We start from the raw sequence: 21143 nt of genomic DNA, 5'->3' as shown, positions 1-21143 counted from the left end.
AAACACTGAAATTTACTGAATAGGAATTTGTAAACTACACATACCTAATAACCTTTTCAGTAGTACTTTGAAAAGCTTTCAGGTTTTCAGATAAGTTATATTTACATATTATCCACCAAGGTAATACACTTCATTAAGGAACTCACAGTTCAGGTTGATCACATAAAACAGTCTAAAGAGGCCCTTTAATGTCATTACAAATTCTTCTATTATGTCATCCATTCCACTTCTCCTATGTATTATAATATTTTCTAATGAAATATAAGTAGCTAGATATTTGGGACAATAAAATACAAATTGTTTTAACTCAGTTGTAGGACCACTTATTTCTCAGTAACACGCAGGCATTTTGACAGCTAGAATAACTCATCCTCAGAATCTGAGGCCTAGGAAAAAAAAAAAAGCAAGCATTATGATAATAATAAAAGCAAAACTAAATCCTTCCAAACTCTTCACAATCTGACAGTTTGGAATATATTGGCGTGTATTTATAAGTTTAGAGGCTACACCGTTCCAATTAGTGAACTTTAACACAGAATCATAATAAAAGATTTAACAAAAGATTTAACACTCTCTATTAACACTAAGGAGAGAACCCTCTACCCTGCAAGGAAACTTGGGTTGTCAAAAAGTCATGATGCATTTTTGCATAGAAAACAAAAAAATACATCATGATGTTCCTGACAGCCCACCTTCCCTTCATTGTGAGTGCTGCTAACAAAACCTGCACTCGGTGGCGTTACAGGTACATTTCGGCAAGGTATAGGAATGTTGGTAAGTCACTTTCACATTTGATTATTATTAACAGTCTGAAAGGGTCACATTTTTTTGTTATAAATTTTATTTTTATATTCCCCATACAATTGCGACCCCCTTATTTTGACCCCAATCCCTCTTCTCCACACCCCCTACCCCCCACAGAGTGTCTCTGGTTCATAGTTGTTTGTTGATTTTGATTTTCACTTTCTTATAGTTATTCTTTTTCCTGGCCCCTTATTTAAGTTGAAAGGGTCACTTTCTTGCAGGACTTGTGCAAACTTATACTTGACTTGTCTTGCCTGATTTCTTCATACGTAAAATGAAGTTAATTTTCACTGTGCTGCTATAAAGAAATAATGTATGACTTGACCTATGAAGGCCACTTGGAAGAAACCCCTCACTGCAAATGTTAGCTGTGCAGGCTTGGAGGGTGACGATGATGGTGTTATGTTCAATCTTTGCATATGGTGAGTTAAGGAAGCAATAGAATTTGCTTCAAATAAACTGACAATAATATCATATATTCATTTACACTCAAATGTATAAGCCCTAAATTATAAAGTTGCCTAGAACAATGAAGACAAAATTAACTCATAACTCAGATCACCTCCTTGCTAGTCTTTTATTAAGCTACCTGCTAGCATTCCATTTTAACCATGATCTATACATTTCCTTTGTTTCTAATGCATTTATGTATCAAATAATGTAATTATTTTTTACATATTTGCAGTCCTAAAATGCACACACAAGTCAATTTGACATTTTTGGCATCTGCTACAAAACACTTGAGGGTATAAAGATACTACAGAAAACTCAAGCTTTGTAAAGAATGTATATATAGTATAGATTGAATGTATACTAAATATATACATTCTATATATACATAGAATGTATATATAGAGTATAGAAAGATACTTCTTTCCTAATCATCTTCTCCTTCATGCAGAATCACTTCTGAAGTGACCTGCTTTATCACTATTCCTTTAGCTGTCAGCATAGGACTACCACATCACTCCCAGACTGTTGCGGTTGACAGTCATCTTAAGACTTATATTGCACAAATGATCTAGAATAGAGCCTGGAAAACTTCTCCATGAAGGGCTAGACAGTAAATATTTTCAGTTGTGTGGTCCATATGGTTTCTATTACACCACTAAACTCTGCTATTATAATATGAAAGCACTTCTAGACTGTGTAAAAAAATGCATGTCTATGTTCTCACAAAACTTTACTTAGAAAAGCAAACACAGGATTTGACCCCATGACATAGTTGCTGATGCCAGTCAAAAATATCCTGTAACTGTCATCTTGGAAAGTCAGCTGATGACTCTTATAATGAGAGCCAAAGTTTAGGATCTGTCATGACAGCATTAGTCAGGAATCTTCAGAGAAACAGAACCAATAGAATATATATAAATCATCATAACATATAATATATATCATATGCATAAGTACAAATTTATGTAACTATACAATGTGTTTATGTACATTCTGTAATGTGTGTATATGATTATAGAGAGCTTATTATAAGGAGTAGGCTCATGCTATTATGGAGACCAACATGTCCAAAGATCCAGAGTTGGCAAATAGGAGTTTCAGGAGAATTGGTAGTGTAAATTCCAATCCAAGTCTCCAAGTCCAAAGGCAAGAGAAAGGAAGAATTCATATTGTAATTCCAGTCCAAAATGACAGGAGATCCAGGAAGATCTTTTTCAGTTTCAGTCCAAAGACAAGAAAAACCTGATGTATCCACTGAAGGCAGTGAGGAAGGCAGAGGAGTTCCCTGTAATTCTTGGAAGATTTTGCCCTTTTTGTTTTATTAGGAACATTAACTGATTAGATGACCCCTACTCACATCAATCTACTTTACTCAGTCCATTTAAGTAAAACTTATCCAAAAACACCTTTAAAGAAACATCCAGTATTATATTTAATCAAATATCTAGGCACTGAGTAGTCCAGTCAAGTGGACACATAAAACTAATCATCACAGTAATTAATTGAGAGGAAATTCAACATAATTATATTGAATCACATTTCTTAATTTGGGACTAAGATCCACATTTTATTTTTTTTTATTTTTATATTCCCTATACAATTGTACCCACCTTATTTGACCCCCAAACCCTCCTTTCCCTGCCCCCCCATAGTGTGTCTCTGCTTTATAGTTGTTCATTGATTTTCTTTTTTTTTTCTTTATAGTTATTCATTTTCCTGGTCCCTTATTTAGTTTTTCTAGATTCCTGCTGTGATTGAGACCATCTGGTACTTTTCTTTTTCTTTCTGGCTTATTTCGCTGAGCATAATCCTTTCCAGCTCCATCCATGTTGCTGAAAATTGCATGAGTTTATTTTTTTGATTGCTGAGTAATATTCCATTGTGTATATGTACCACATCTTCTTGATCCAGTCATAAGACCCACATTTTAAGTGATTATTTCCTCCCAAATGTAATGATAAATAAATTCAGAATATTTCTAAGTACTTGCTCACCCCAAAAATATTCAGTTTAACCAGTGAAGTGTGAGCAACAGAAATTGCCTTATAATGAACTATAAAAAGAATAATTAGGACATTTTCAATCTGCTTTTATTTCTTCAACATAAAAAAATTCTAATGAAGTTTGTATATTATTTAGAAAATTAATAGCTTACATAGTCAATTTACTGCAGTAGCAGAGACACCACTTTTTTTTTCTTCAAGTGACCTTCATTATTTCTTTTTTTTGAAACATTTACCATGCAACTTTAAAGCAATGGAGATAAGGAATATCGCTATTTTTGAACTCATTCTGGTTTCATTTTTGTCCAGTGAGCACTAATGTGTATAACAAATGCTAAGCTCTAAAAACTAGAAGAATAAATAAAAGGTAATTTGATCAGTTACAACAAATTTTGATAAAGAATAAATTCTACAAGCTTAAAAACAGGGTAGAATATTTTCCCAGCCTCTAAAGCTTGTCTTGCCAATTCAAATGCCTATGGCATGTTTATATAGAATTCATTAGGGACACATACAAAAAAAAGCTGTATCACTTATTTTAGCTACCGCAATGCAGGAAAGTAAAATCATAACAAAATTCTTCATTTTCCAAATTTAATGCTGCATGAAAACATTTTAGACCACAGAATTCAATTCTTCTTTGCAAAATGTTTCTTCAATCTTAACAAAATAGATTATAAGGTCATATTGGTAATCAATAGAACTACTACCATATTTTTAATCTTAAACAAGTACAGGTTAAATGTTAAGTATATAGTCAAAATGATTACTTTTCTCCTTTTGGACCCATAGGTTATTAATTTAAAATACCATTTAATATTCATGAAACCTATAATAGCTGCAAGCTAAGGAAGAAAAATCATATATATGATCACATGAATAAATGCCAAAAGCATTTTACAATATCTATACATGATAAGAATTCTCAGTAAATTAGGAATAAAGGGGAATGTTTCCATCTTGATAATAATTACTTATAAAAAAACTACAGTTAACTTTACATTTCATGGTGAGAAAGCATTTTCAGATGGTTTCCTCTGAAAATGGGGAACAAGGCAAAATGTTCACTCTTATCACTCCTCTTCAATGTTTTACTTTTTATCTTAGCTAAGACAATAAGAGAAGGAAATAAAAGATATAGAGATTGAGAAAATAGAAACAAAATTGTCTTTATTCTCATATGCCATGTAAAAAATCTTGTCTATGTAAAAATTCCCAAAGAATCAACAACCAAGAACTCCTGGAACTATGAGGCAATTATGGGAAGATTACAGGATACAAGAGTAATATACAAAGACAGTGTTTTCCTATATACCAATAAGAATTCAAAATCCTGTTGTTAATTACTAGTAAGGAATTTGAAATTAAGGGCAATACCATTTATCTTACCACCATAAGAAATCAAAGAAATATTTAGATGTACATCTAAAAAATATCTAACATTCCATATGAGGAAAAGTACAAAATGAAAGAAATCAAAGATCTAAATAATGGAGAGGTATCCCACATATATGAACAGAAATACTTTATTCAGTCAAGATGTCAATTCTTCCCAACTTGACACATGAATACAGCTCTATTCCAGTCATATTCCAGGAAGATAATCAGTTTTTAAAAACTGATTCTGAAGTTTATACAAAAGGAAAAGACTCAGTATTAAAGAAGAACAAAGTTGGAGGGCTGACACTATTTGAATTCAAGACATACTACAGAAAAAGCAGTTGAGAACATGGCGGCGAGGAGACGCTGCGAGTAAGATCTCCCATTAAAAAAAGTTAATAGGGAGGAAAAGCGGCAGGTCCCAGTGAGAACTGGGACAGGGAAGATAAACGGACGACTCCAGCAAACTACCTGAAGAAGAAAGTTGCCATAAAAGAGGACCAGAAGGGAGGAAATCGCAGAACCCTGCTCCCCTCCCCCACCCACAGAGTCGGCACTCTCCGACCAGCAGAGAGGAGGGAAACAACAAACTAAAAGGACCAACAAGAACAAACTACGCAGCAAGCGGGACTGTGAGTGGACAGGAACTATTGCAGCCACCACACCCCGTGAACGGGAGCTGTGGAGAACCCTGCAGGATTCGCTGCGGCGGTGAGGAAACGGCTCCGGGCGCCATTAGAGAAGAACAAAGAGCCTCTGGAGACGCGCACACAGCCCGGGCCAGCCGGTAAGCTTGCGCGGAAAAACAGCATGCTTGGCGCACTTGAAAAGCAAACGCGGATCGGGATCGCGGCTGCCCAGGTACCCGCGCCTGCGACCTAGGCTTGCGGGGAGATGCGCGGAGGCCCTCATTGGGGTGAAAGTCCCTCACTGAGTAAGCAGGAACCAGGTGCCCAGGCACGGGAGCCGGGTGCAAAAGGCGCCATTCCCGCGCCACTGAACTGGGCTACAGCCCGCGTCCTGGACCTGAGGGCTTTAGAACTGAGACCCGGGGCACGAAATTCGGGGCGTGGGTTCTCCACAATGGTGGGAAACAAGGCAGACACAGCACCCCAAAGCCATTGAGGTTTACCCTACCATTCCCGCTCTGTTCCCTATCCCATGGGGTGGGGGGAGGCAAAAAACAGCCCCCCAAGGACAATAGGAGAGATCTCTGGCGCCACCTAGCGACCAGGAAAAAAAAGTCACTAACACCCCATAGAACAGGGAAATTTCTCAAGACTGCTTGAAAAGGGCAGAAGGCTCCCGGAGGAAACAGTGGCCAGCTGGGAAGTTAGCCCACGCCAGGCCCCTTCTGACCAGCAGTCTGAGCCCACAGAGGGAACAGGCACCCACGGCCGGGGTAGACCGGGTGCGCAGAAGAGTGTGCCTGAGACCGGAAGTGCAGGGACTGAGTCCCGCGTCGCCATTTTAGAACAGGGACATTTCTTCAGTAAAGACTGCCTGAAACCAGAAGAAAGCTCCCTCAGAAGCCAGAGATGGATCCTGGAGGAGCCAGAGGGGAGCGGAGAAGTTCACCCAAGATGCCAGCCAGTCCGAGCAACACAGTGTCCCAATGCATACGACAAATTAGAAAACAGACAGTAGGGAGTAGAAGAACCACACGCAACCTAACAACTCCTCAGGAAAAAAGTACACCACAAAAAGAAAACCACCCTCCAGATTACAACGACAGCAACTTGGAAGAATTCTGAGACTTCCAGAAAGAGAATTTAAAATTGCTGTGATTAAAAAACTGACAGAAGTCATAAAGGAAAACAATGATATGAGAAAAATAATCAATGATCAGAAGAATGAAATTGAGTCCGTAAAGAGGGAAGCAAAAGAAACACAGGAGATCAATGAATTAATGGAGGAACTAAAGAACTCTGGGAAAAGCAATGAAAGCAGAATAGATGAAATGGAAGAACGAATAAGTACTCTTGAAGACACAGAAATAAAAAGAACCAAAACAGAAAAGGAAAGAGAAGTACAAAGGAAAATGAACGAAGAAAGACTTCGGGAACTATCTGACTCCATGAGGAAAGGAAATATAAGAGTTATAGGAATTCCAGAAGGAGAGGAGAGAGATGTAGGAACAGAGGAAATATTCTAGGAGATAATTGAAGAGAACTTCCCAAATGTGAAGAAGGAGCTGAAAATTGATATACAAGAAGCAAGAAGAACACCAAACTTCCACGACGAAAGGAAAAATACAGCAAGACACATAATAGTAAAGCTCCCAAGAATCCAGGACAAGGAAAAAATAATGAAGCTGGCAAGAGGGAAGAAACAGATAACATTCAAAGGAAAACCAATCAGGCTGACATCGGACTTCTCTGAAGAAACACTACGAGCAAGGTGAGAGTGGAGGGACATAGTCAACAGACTCCAAGAAAACAGATGCCAACCAAGAATACTCTATCCCACAAAGCTCTCCTTCCTCTATGAAGAAAGAATAAGGACCTTCCCAGACAAACAGAAACTCTGGAATTTCATTAAAACTAAACCCCCACTCCAAAAAATACTACAAGGAATCCTAAAGCCAGAACCTCACAGGGACGAATAACAATGAAAGAAGGCCAAAAAAAAAAAAAGTTATTAAAAGAATAAATAAATAAAATCAAAGGAAAGACAAACACAATGGCAAATACAGATGCTAACATATCAATATTAACTCTAAATGTAAATGGACTAAACTCTTCAATAAAAAGACACAGAGTTGCAGCCTGGATTAGGAAACAAAACCCAACCTTTTGCTGTCTCCAGGAAACACATTTAGCTACAAAAGATAAAAATAGGCTCAAAGTTAAAGGATGGAAAACAATCCTACAAGCAAATGGACCAAAAAAGAAAGCAGGAACAGCTATACTTATATCAGATAAAACAGACTTCAAACTCAAAAAAATAAAAAGAGACCCCAATGGTCATTACATTATGATCAAGGGGACAATACTTCAAGAAGAAATAACACTCATTAACATATACTCACCAAATGAAGGAGCACCAAAATATATCAGACAACTCTTGTCCTCTCTGAAAACAGACATCAGAGAAAACACATACGTAGTGGGAGACTTCAACACACCACTACCAACAATGGATAAATCAACAAGACAAAAAATAAGTAAAGAAACTAAAGCTCTAAATAAGGACCTAGAGCATTTGGGCTTAACAGACATCTATAGAACACTAAACCCCAAAAAAACGGAGTACACATTTTTCTCAAGTGCACACGGATCATTCTCCAGGATTGATCACATACTGGGGCACAAGACAAACATCAACAGATACACAAAGATTGAAATCATACCAACCATCTTTTCTGACCATGAAGGCATCAAACTAGAAATAAACCATAAAAGAAGGCAAGGAATTTTCCTACATCATGGAGATTAAAAACCACACTACTGGAAGACCACTGGACTAATGAGGAGATCAAAGAAGAAATTAAAAAATTCTTTGAATTGAATGACAAGGAGGACACCAATATCCTAAATGTATGGATTGCAGCAAAAGCAGTAATAAGAGGAAAATATATAGCAATAGAAGCTCACATCAAGAAACAAGAAAGAACTCAAAGAAACAACCTAATCTCGAAGCTCAAAGATCTAGAAAAAGAACAACAAAAAAAACCCAAAACCAGTAGAAGAAAAGAAATAATAAAAACCAAAGCAGAAATAAATGAAATTGAAACTAAAAAAACAATCCAAAAGATCAATGAAACCAAGAGCTGGTTCTTTGAAAAAATCAATAAAATAGACAAACCCCTAGCCAGGCTCACAAAGGAAAAAAGGGAGAAAGCACAAATAAACAGGATCACAAATGAAAGAGGAGAAATCACAACGGACACAGCAGAAATCAAAAGAATAATCAGTAACTACTATGAACAGTTATATGGAAACAAGTTCAACAATCTAGAGGAGATGGACAAATTCCTACAACTCTACAATCACCCAAAGCTAGATAAAGAAGAAATAGAACACCTAAACAGACCAATTACAAGCAGCGAAATTGAAATGGTAATCAAAAACCTCCCCAAAAACAAAAGCCCAGGACCTGATGGATTTACAAATGAATTCTACCAAACATTCAGAGACGAATTAGTGCCTATCCTTCACAAACTCTTCCAAAAAATTGAGAAGGAAGGGACAATACCAAACACGTTCTATGAAGCCAACATTACACTAATACCAAAACCGAACAAGGACAACACAAAAAAGGAAAACTACAGGCCAATCTCCCTAATGAACACTGATGCAAAAATCCTCAATAAAACTTTAGCTATCAGAATCCAACAATATATCCATAAGATAATTCACCACGACCAGGTTGGATTCATTCCAGGGACACAAGGATGGTTTAACATCCGAAAATCAATCAACGTTATCCAACACATCAACAAAAAGAAATATAAAAACCATATGATAATATCAATAGATGCTGAGAAAGCTTTCGACAAAGTGCAACACCCATTCATGATAAAAGCCCTTGAAATTCTTGGGATACAAGGAACATACCTCAACATCATAAAGGCCATCTATGACAAGCCAACAGCCAGTGTCATTCTCAATGGTGAAAAGCTGAAAGCAATTCCATTAAGATCTGGAACAAGACAAGGATGTCCACTCTCACCACTGCTTTTCAATATAATACCGGAAGTCCTAGCCAGAGCAATAAGACAAGAGAAAGACATACAAGGAATCCAAATAGGAAAAGAAGAAGTCAAACTATCACTATTTGCAGATGATATGATAATATACGTAGAGAACCCCAAAAACTCCACAGAAAAACTAATTCAACTCATCAATCAGTTCAGTAAAGTGGCAGGATACAAAATCAACACGCAAAAGTCAGTAGCCTTCCTATACACAAACAATAAATCTGAAGAAGAAGAAATAAAAAAAACCATCCCTTTTATTATTGAAACAAAAAAAATCAAATATTTGGGAATAAATCTAACAAAAGAGGTAAAGGACCTATACAAAGAAAACTATAAAACACTGTTAAAAGAAATAGAAGAAGACACAAAGAAATGGAAAGACATCCCCTGCTCATGGATTGAAAGAATAAACATTATTAAAATGGCCATCCTACCAAAAGCAATATACAGATTCAATGCTATTCCAATCAAAATTTCAATGTCATTCTTCAAAGAAATAGAACAATTATTGATGAAATTCATATGGAATCACCAAAAACCCCGAATAGCCAAAGCTCTCCTGAAAAAAAAAAGAAGGGAATGGAGGCATCACACTCCCAGACTTCAAACTATACTACAAAGCCATACTCATCAAAACTGCATGGTATTGGAACAAGAACAGACATACAGACCAATGGAATGGAATAGAAAATCCAGAAATAAACCCACAGATTTATGGTCAAATAATCTTTGACAAAGGAGCAAAGACTATGCATTGGAGCAAAGGAAGTTTGTTCAATAAACGGTGCTGAGAAAACTGGGTCGCTACATGCAAAAGAATGAAGCTTGACCACTACCTCACACCCTACACGAAAATCAACTCAAAATGGATTAAAGAACTAGACATAAGACCTGAAACCATAAAATATATAGAAGGAAATATAGGCGAAACACTACGTGATTTGCACATCAAAGACATCTTTACAGACACATCGCCCAAAGCAGTGATAGTGAAGGCAAAGATAAACAGCTGGGACTACATCAAATTAAAGAGCTTCTGCACAGCAAAAGAGACAATAACAAAAACAAAGAGAAACCCCACCAACTGGGAGAACATTTTTGCACACAACACTAATGATAAAGGACTGATCACAAAAATCTGCAAAGAGCTGATGAGACTCAACAACAACAAAGAAAATAATCCAGTCAAAAAATGGGCAGAAGAGCTAAAAAGAAACTTCTCTGAAGAGGAAATGCAAATGGCCAACAGACACATGAAAAAATGTTCAACCTCACTTGCAATCAGGGAAATGCAAATCAAAACTACCATGAGATACCATCTCACACCAGTGAGATTGGCACATATTAAAAAAAAACTAGCAACAACAAATGTTGGTGAGGGTGTGGAGAAAAAGGAACTCTTCTGCACTGTTGGTGGGAATGCAAACTGGTCCAACCACTATGGAGAGCTGTGTGGAGATTTCTGGACCTACTAAACATAGAGCTTCCATATGATCCAGCAATTCCACTCCTAGGTATTTACCCAAAGGACACAGAAACATCAATTCCAAAGAGCACCTGCACCCCTATGTTTATAGCAGCACTGTTTACAATAGCTAAGCTTTGGAAACAGCCCAAAAGCCCAAAAATAGATGACTGGATCAAGAAGATGTGGTACATATACACCATGGAATATTACTCAGCATTCAAAAAAGATAAACACATGCAATTTGCAGCAACATGGATGGTGTTGGAAGGGATCATGCTCAGCGAAATAAGCCAAAAAGAAAAAGAAAAATACCGGATGGTCTCACTCATAGCAGGAATCTAGAAAACTTAAATAAGGGACCAGGAAAATGAATACAAGAAAGTGAAAATCAAAATCAACAAAAAACTATGAACCAGAGACACTTTTTGGGGGGTGGGGGGCGGGAGGGGAGGGATTGGGGTCAGAATGGGGCGTTTGCAATTGTATGGGGGAATATAAAAATAAAATTTATTATTTAAATAAATAAATAAATAAATAAAAACATTTAGATTGGGTTACCCCAGATTGACATCCCCTTTCTCCTGACCATAGTGTTGTTGGAATGATAATAGACTGTGAGTTCCCTAAAGACAGAGGCTGACTCTTACTCATCTTTTATACTCCACACACAACAAAAAGCCTAGAACATCTATGTCCCTCCAGAATTATTAAAGGAATTGTATTGAAACTATTGAAAAGTAGACCCAGAATTAAAGGTTATTTCAGAGTGAAATTGTGTTTCACTTTACAAATTTTCACAGAAGAATTTCTGCTTTTATTGCAGTTTTCTATGTAAATGTCTGTGAGAATATTTAGCTGAGCAGCTGATCCATAGGCAGGTGCTAAAGCAAGCTGTCAGGACTCTCGTCATAGAAACAGAGAAATCAACAAGGATATACCTAAATAGCATCTAAAGCAACATTACATTTCTATTCAGAGGCTTAGTTTATGATAATATTTCCATTCAAGTTGCTGCATAAAGGGAAACAGGTATGTTCTGAGATGACATAGCAGTATAAAATGCAATGAGTCACCATGGATTAAAAACAACACCTTTACACTCTAAACCAAAATGAAAACAAATCAAAATTAAAGGAATCATGGAAATAAGACTAGAGCAGGAAAACAGACAGTGTTACTTTTACTTTTTACCCCTTATAGGACATGATACAACCACAAAAGCATTTAGAAATTAAAAGGAGGGGAAGAAATTAAAATGAAGAGGAAGCGCTTCTTTTTTTTTTTTTTCCCTGAAAGATATTGCTTACACCTAGATTAAGTTAACAAACCAAAGTCATATATTTTCATTGAAAAAATAACTGGGGGATTTCTCTAATTTTTCTTAATGTTTATTTTTAATCCATTGTCTTTTTTTTAAGTCACTCACTTTGAATATACCAAACACCTGATTAAGTTTTGTATTTTTACTGAAATCCAATGGCTCAAATTCTTATGAATACTTTTAACCCTTTGCCTTCCAAATCTATATTTTTTAAAATACTGCATTCTAGCCCAGCCATTCCCTGACCATGTGGCTCTAGAACAGGTCAGGATGTTAGATGATGAGAACTGAAGCAAAACCACTGTGCCCTTTGCAATCAGCAAGGATTTTAAGCTTGAAGAAAAGAGGAAATCTCTCTCCAGAGAGATGAGCCAATGAAAATAGTTCTCACATACTGAATCTTCCATCAAAACTGTTTAGCAGATACAGTTTATTCCTATTGAAAACATGCATGGAACACAAAGGAAGAAAAATGTTTCTATAACTTCTTCATCCATGCCCACTTTAGAGCACAATAGAGCATCTATAAACTGTCTCCTAAGCAGTGGTTGAGAACATACAAATCCTCATCCAATCATGCGTCTCTTCCTGAGCCAGACTGAGAGACATTTTATTCATTATATCAAACCCATCTCAGGCCTTATCAATTGTTTACAACTAAAGCTCATTAAATCATCATAATATTAAAAGGCACAGAGAGGCAAAAATATCTCCATGCATACAATTAGCAATGCTGAGTCACATTCTGGAAAGCAAATGTAACAGTTACTTCCAGATATGATCAGAGACTATAACTTAATTGTCCTGCATTTGAAAATAACAAGACAGGATTGGTATAAGCCAAGAGTAATGTTTGAGAAGATGGAAACAACACAACCTCTCCCTCAGCCTGTGCTCTTGTGCCCCTGTCTCCCTAATACGTACACACAGACATGTGTGTGCACATTGTCTTTTTTGTTTTTCTCCATATGATTTTTCTCTACTTATCACCTAGAGTGTTTTATCTATGCATTCATGGATATGTGTGTGCATTTATAAGTTTTCAATACTTATCCCTGAGAAAAGACTTTGAATCTTCATACTACTATAATCCCAGCACCCAGAACACAATAGTCATTTCAGAAATTTTTATTGAATTAATAAACCACCTACGAGGTATGTGGCAAAACCAGTCTTAACATACAAAGAACGCTTTTCAAAAAATGTTGCCCAAATACTGGTTTCCAAGTTAGAGGTCCCAAATAATACTACCATAAGCATAGCATAGTTAATTCAGATCATGTATATTTAATCGAAGTGTGTGCATATAAAAGATACAGTTGTAGATATTTTACTATGTTATATCAAATTTGATGGAAATAAGATGGCATACAGAGATAGAACAGAAAATGCTCTGCACATATAATATTTCATGCTTGAAATAAAAATTCTAATTTGCATCTCCAGAAAGCAAGCTTATTTAAAAAAATAATGTTTGTGCAAAACTGAAAAACGATGTAAGAAATATATATATAAAATAAATAACTAAATAATTAAAACACTATGCTGCATCTGACAAATCCTTTGTCAAGTACCAGACCCTTTTTCACCTTAATTTATCCTAACTTGGTATGTGGAGAGTTTGAGTGAGAATTAAGAAAATATGTAATGATAGTTAATGTTCGATACATCTCTTCCTTTCATTCAGATGCTGTTTCTATCTATAATATTTTATTACTTTTATTGTTGCTCTATTTCACAGCCATTGAGAATTCAATTAACAGACTCTATATAGACAGAAGTGGGGATGAAATATACATTCATTTTAACCTTAGTAGGTTTCATTCTCCAATTCAATTCCACTTATTTGAAAGGGCTACCATATGGCTTTTAAGGTTTTAATTAATTCTCTTGTGAAAACACATAGGAAACTACATACACGTACAAATCTAAATGTGTAAGGGAAGTTAAAGATAACAGCATCAGTATCTAGAATTGCAGACCCCATCACTGAACTGCATTTTCAACTGCTACAATTATAGTTATGTATATTCAAAACTGTCAATGGAATGAGGCATAAGTAGACTGACAAATCCATTTAGGAATAAAGCAGTCATGACCAAAATGTTCTTAATTATTCAGAAGTAGATGTCACTCTGGCCATCTCTTCAATCATTTCCACTACTTCTTATAAAAAACCAGATTTGACTTTATTTAACTTTAATAACAGGATACAACTAATGGATAGCCAGATCATAATTACAGCAGAGAACTGTGAGTTGAAAGAAATTTTTACTTATTTCCCTGGAACTTCTCCAGCTTTCAAACCACTGCCCACTAATTTCAGTTATTTTTACTTCGTTTTAAGAAATGAATCAAAATATATCTTTTATGTTATCATCACATTTTATCCCCCAACAGAGATTCCTATCAATTATGGAAATGCTGCCTCCAGTCTGTGCTGTCCTTTTCTACGCTGTGTTCCCAAGGACGCTAAAGGAATTTTGTGTAAAAACAGAAGGGATGAGGAAAAATCACACAATGACATTAACAAGATTTGAAGTGATAAAGTACTCTATAGAAGTGAAGTTAAAAGAATTATTTTTATCATTATGGGCAAAAATTTGCTCAATCTCACAATGTAATTAAGCCAAATACAACTCTTAAGCAATATTCTTTAGGCTCCTGCTGCATATGTCTGACTCATTTTCTCCCTCATGTCATGATCTGACATCTATTTTAATCTAATTTCACCCATGTAGACATGCTGTACACAGGGCACAAATGGACATGTTCTTACTGACCCTACTAATTGGGTAAGTTGTGATACACTGGTCTGAATACATACTGATATCAATTTAACATGAAAATTACATGACTAATAATAACATGGGGGGGGAATTCAATAGGTATGCAATCTAAAAGTGGATCCAGAACATATTAAAATAACTGTGAAATGTCCACTAGTTTTCTCTGCAATAATAAACAGCAATTTGAAAATTAGCAAGAAACCCACACTATAAGCACCCTATTCAATACAACGAATGCTGATTTTCTATTGCCCAAGAGATGTAGAAAACAGTAGTCACTGGCAGAAAGCTAAGTCTGGGGAATCTAGGATCTATCAGATAATGAATATTCTTATTTGGAAAGAAAATATTCAACTATTAAAATAAAAACCGCTCCACCTCTAACTTGTAAATCTTAGCAGGAATGAGTAGACCTTCCTCACCAGATACCTATTTCATTAACTTTAAAAAAAAAAGGAGGATTTCCTCTGATAGCACCTGCATAAGTCACCCAACCAGCAAGTGTCAGAACTGAGGCCCAAACACTTCTATTTAGCTCTAGAGTTTTCTAGACCACTTACCTCTGTAGTGTCTGTAGAAAGAGTAGAAAGGTTCTAAAAATCACTTGGTCTAAGTGTTTCCTCTAACAAATTGGAGAATAAAGGTCCATACAACTGTGACAGGGCCTGTTGTTGCTTCTACATCTATAAGGAACAACTGTAGCCTTTATCTCACCAACACCCTGGGTCTCTTTTAGCTTCCATGACTAACTTTCCTGGTTATCCACTTAACCTCATCCAATTCTCTTGTTCACTCTCCTTCACTTATCCACATCTGAAATATCAGTGTTCTCTAGAATTCCATCTGCCATCCTCTGCCTGGTTAGTCTATTCCAAGATTTTGCAGCCTTTTAAAAGCAATGTCCAAACTGATAAACACCCCGCTAAAATCATGGCTCTTCCTTTTTCTCATTACTTCAACTACCCCTGTACTCTTGGGATTAATAATCAACTCAAGCTTCGTCTAGAAGATGAAGATTCAGAAATCCAATTACCTGCTTGATGTCCCATAGACTCTATAGTCACCAATATCAAAAATTTACAAATTTAACTCTGTTATTTATATCAACTATGTGCATCTCCTGCACCCTTAGCACTTTTCTTTTTACATGAGTCAGAAACATTAGATTGCCTTTGATTTCATATTTTTCTTTCTCAGCCCACATTTGACCTAAAATGTCTCCGGGCCAGGGACTCCTTTCCTCTCCTTTCCTCTCTGATGGGTGCTCTGGGTTAGACCTCTCATTTTCTCTTATATGAACCACTACAACATCCTTCCCATAGTTGGTTTCCCTCTTCAGACTCTCTCCACCTCTGATCTAAGCTCCTCTCGCCCACACAACTACTTTTAAAAAAGAGATCTGAACATTTCACCCCCATTCCCCACGCTCCTCCCTACCTACCTCAGAGTACAAAGCCAGCCCACATAAATAGCACTAAGAATCCTTCAAAAGCTGATCAAACCACTCTCTCCTTTAGTTTCCATCTTTTCTTCCCTCCTGTCCTTCATCACTCTGGAACAACTGCTATTCCCAGAATAAACTGACATCTCTTTGAGTTGCATGTTAATGCTTTCATTTGGAATTAATTCCTCAAGTCAAGTGCCCACCCTCTTTTATACAAATCCATCAACACCATCAACATCTTCTTCCTAACCTACTAAATGCAGCCGTTTGAGTTTACAGAATTTTTCCAGGCTCCACCTTCATTCTTTTCCCAAATCCGGTCCGGCTGATGAGAGAAATAAGACCAATACCCAGGTCTCCAAGAGGCTTTTGCCAAGGATAAACAGCTAGTTAAATGAGTATAACTTTCTAAATGCTCCTTATATATTTTTTACATTACAATATTAAATATTTATTAAACAAAAATTACCTAAGTCTACGTTATTATGAGAAATTTCCACTGGAAAACTTAAAGTACATAACAATTTATCCAATGTGTTAGCATTTTCTTACTATAATCTCTTAAGTATTTGACAATGTTCATATATTCATCCATTAACTCATGAAAAAAAGCAGAGCTTTCAAATCAACCCTAAATATTTGTATCATTTATGCACTTTTCCCAGTGAATCCAGACTACGTCAATTGTGGCCCAATGCAGATAATATTAACACAAGGCAGATATTATAATCACATAAAATATTAGAAAAAGCAGTCAATTTTATTTCAATGTCATAGATGGGAGGTCACAGAAAAAGGACTTAAAGTTTTGTGCAATTGAAGAAATTTCACTTAAAACTGAATTTGACATAAAACACTGCATAAAGAGTATTAATCATAACTAATGAACATTTAATGAAGTTTTAAGTAGTTTGGTATAATGTGTTCATAACTCCCACTCAGTTTATTCTGTTCAGTTCTTCTAACCCTGTTTTAATAACACAAAAATATCAGCTTTTCTTTGACAGGTAATGAAAGAATAGCATGAAAAAATATCCTCTAAGGAGGTCAACAAATGGATCTCTTCAAGGGACAGCTAATGGCCTACTTTTTTTTTAATTGCAGTAATGTTGCAATATAACATTATGTAAGCTTTGGGCATGCACCGCTGGAAATCAACACATATATAAACTATATTCAGCTCACCACTACGTCCAGTTCCATTCTGCAGAATCCATACCATTATCCCCTTTGACCTTATTCACTTTCTTCTCTTTGCTAACCACTATTTGGTCTTCCAGTCCAATAGCTTATTTTTGCTTTATTTAGCATACCTATTAATAGCTGATTATATCCTTAATTTCAAAATTATATCAAGGCAATAAAATGCCAGTCTCAAGGCGCTAGGTTTGAGTACCAACCTCCGTTGCTCTTCGCCGTGTTCTCCAGAAGGGACAGTGAGGCACTCGTCCATGTGTCCGTGCAGCAACCTGAGGACGTCGCCACCAATCAGATACCCTGTAGGGATTGAGAATCATTCACCTTCGAACTGTCATGATCAGATGTTGATAATGCAAACAGCGCATGTGTTCCAATCTTCTATTTTCATGGACAGAGAAAGAGAAGTCTAGGAAGGCTTAAGTCACAGAGATGGATGGTTGTCAGCTGCCACCTCTGAGTTCTGGTCTCTTAATCCCATGATAAAGGATATTCCCATTAGATAACATGCCCTCAACCCCATATGGGACTCCACTAAACCCACAAACATGGAAAGGTAAGTGAGAAACAATCAGAACAAATACAGGTATTTCCAGGGAATCCCTGAAGTATAAAACACTGCCATGATCCAGTTCTAAGTCCTCTACTTCGAAGATGATAAATGTTGACATTAGCCTAACTGAACAATACCCTGAGGTCAAAACATGGGTGAAAACAACCCCTAAAAAGCTAGTACAAAAAAGACAGTAAAGCTTAAAGCCGTTAACAGTGTAAAAATATGGAAAGATAAATCTTAACACAATCTTCACTTTTAAATAGCCATTAAACAAGATTCTTAAATGTCATGTATCATCATTACATAATATTTTGATATAAAAAGTTCATTATCACAATTCCAAAGGTGATTGTCAACTTCTCATCAAGGACAAGATTCTAATTGAAGTAGAGCTTTTACCTTGGGCTGCTTCACTTCCTGAGCTGATTGGAGCCACACTCCAGAGGGTTTGCTGGAAAGCGGCATCCACGTGCAAGCTGCCATTGCCATAGGACAAGTGCTGCATTGGAGGCAAAATGAGGCATCACTTGAGGGTCTGGGTGAGACTTAACACGTAAGTGCTATAAGCAACTCAGACTTTCGCTGCACATTTGGAAATGGCCACAGAGCACGTCTATTCAACCCTGTCACTTAAAAATTAAGATACTAGAAGAAAATGTGTTTCTATTTAACTTCAGGCATTTTTTCATTCTAAGAGCTACCTAAGGCACTAGCCAGAAAACACACAAACAAATAAACGAAAATGAACTTACTTGTAAAAACAGACTTTTTTTTAAAGATTATTGATGGGAAAACTTGTATGGATAGTAGGCACTTACTATTAAAATGATTATTATGCTTTCTACCTGTCAGTGTGACAGTTTTTTGACAATGAAATATGTGAAATCTGCTAGACCAATGTCTTAATTATATGGGGTCCTTTAGGAACTTTTATCTGCAATTTTATACATGTTCCATTAGATGGCGATATTTCCTAGTAGGTATGTAAAATAGGAACAATAAATTTCCTCCAAAATTCAGCTATTAAAAATGTCATTTTCCTTCATTAAATATTAATATTTTTAAATAATATATTTCATATCTATGAAAGTCATAATGTATGAGTTTTCAAAGAATAAGAAAAATTGAGTATCGTCAAATGCCTTGCTTGTTTTCCTAATAACTAAGACTTGCCTCTAGAACTTCAAACACACCAGGAACTTGGAATCATGACAGGAAACATCACAAGCATCCTTGCAATGATTCTGCAACACTTTTCTGATGCTGATGACAGCCTCAGCTTTAAAAGACTTCCATAGTTAGATGAAGAGCAATCACAGCATGAAGTAGTCACACTCTTATACTCTACAAATCTTTCAATGTCCTACGGGTCTCTTTCACCTAAATATACTATTTCCAAATAACCTGCAAAAACAGTTCATTTTCTTTCTCTTAAACACAAAACCAAAGCAATTTCAACACTTGACCTACATGTATTAGCTTTCAATAATTTAAAACTATTGAATAGGGCCTCCCCTGGTGGCGCAGCGGTTGAGCGCTGGGCTGTGAAGCTGCCTGCAGCCTCTGCAGTGCCGGTTCGATCCCCGGCTGCTCCCCGGCCACCAGAGGGAGGGTCCCACATGGCACGCAGACCTCTTCTGCCGCCCGCTGCTCCCCTCAGCAGTGTACTTTGGTCCTTCTGCCTGCTCTGCTCCCCGCTCTGGCTCTGGTGAATTCTCTCACCCACCTGCGCTTCTGACTATACCCAGTGCTTGTATAAATAAATAAATAAAATAAAATAAAAAAAAATTTAAAAAAATAAAAAATAAATAAATAAAAAAATAAAACTATTGAATAATTTAATAAATAACAAATGCTGACTTAAATAATAATAAATCACTTAATCAATAGCATTAGCTCATCAGCTGATGCGTTACACTTAGAATAACTTGGTTTAATAGCCCTCCTCAACTCAACCATATTATAACCTCTTTTATTATAACCTCTGCTTCACCTCACTTTGTCATTATTATGTATAATCCTAGCTGAGATTCCTGTATTGAATTAATTTCTTCCCCAATGTTAAAATACCATGACCATTTACCAATACATTTGCCATCTGCATCCACAAACAAGAAAAATCTATTACACAAAATAATTAATGTATTTTTCATTCTCCCTTTGGTAAACAAAGCAAATAAGCCAGTGCTTTACAGGTAGTGTAACTGTTAAAAAATATTTTGTTATTCCATAAATGGTCCTGTTTCAATGATGTGAACAAAATAACAGCATATACCACCCAAAAAACTATAAAAAATAGATTTTACCAAACCATCAGAAGACAATTCAAAATACTGGTGCTTATGTTTTTACTTTTGAATTCAAGTAAAAGCTCATGCCATATTGCAATAGATCTGTTCACTCACCATGAGTCATAGAATATACTATGTATAAAGCATTGTGCTAAATATTAATAGAATGCATTCCCCACCCAAAGGGTGCTTGTCATCCAAAATAGAAGGTAAAATATATACACAAATTGCTGCAAGACAGTATTTTTTAAATATTCGGTGAATTGACATCAAAGTGCTACAAGAATTGGGAAAAGAGCACATTAAGCCAAACTAATTGGAACACAGCTCATCCTAATGGGTCTGGACATGGTATTTTCACAGGATAAATGGTATTTCGAGGGAATAACAGATTCGAGGAGCTAACAGAATCTTTTGGCTTCACATTTATATCCTTCAAGATGGTGTCTCCAAATAAGTTTGGACACACCCGGTATGTGTGTTAATGTTAACATACTGTGTTGGAAACATAAATTTTTGTAAACCAGTTTAGACAAAAATGTAGTTGGAAGTGTGTTGGATCTCCCTGGTTATCAAAGTGGCTCTGCTTAGGAGGATGATATAACCAAGAGTGTGTGTGAGTTCTGGAGAGATATGGAGATGAAGTACAACAGTGAGCTTTATCTTTGGGGCTTAAGGAAACACTCAGAAATAGAGTTAGAGAGTGGTCTGCAGAGCAAACAGGAGCCAGATAAA

General features: G+C 36.3%; 1 protein-coding gene across 1 annotated transcript in view; it reads right to left on the bottom strand.

The window, feature by feature from the left end:
- RYR2 (ryanodine receptor 2) overlaps positions 1-21143 on the bottom strand; it is a gene marked incomplete at both ends in the record, with an annotated part of 627990 nt that overhangs the window by 333637 nt on the left and 273210 nt on the right. Inside the window, 2 exon segments of the mRNA XM_084254295.1 lie at positions 17765-17861; positions 18517-18616. Of these exon segments, the coding sequence (XP_084110421.1) occupies positions 17765-17861; positions 18517-18616 (197 nt within the window).

The sequence above is a fragment of the Talpa europaea genome (assembly GCF_964194135.1).
Source record: "Talpa europaea genome assembly, chromosome: 14".
In the NCBI taxonomy this organism is placed as follows: Eukaryota; Metazoa; Chordata; class Mammalia; order Eulipotyphla; family Talpidae; genus Talpa; species Talpa europaea.
This window is presented reverse-complemented; position numbering and strand designations above follow the sequence as displayed.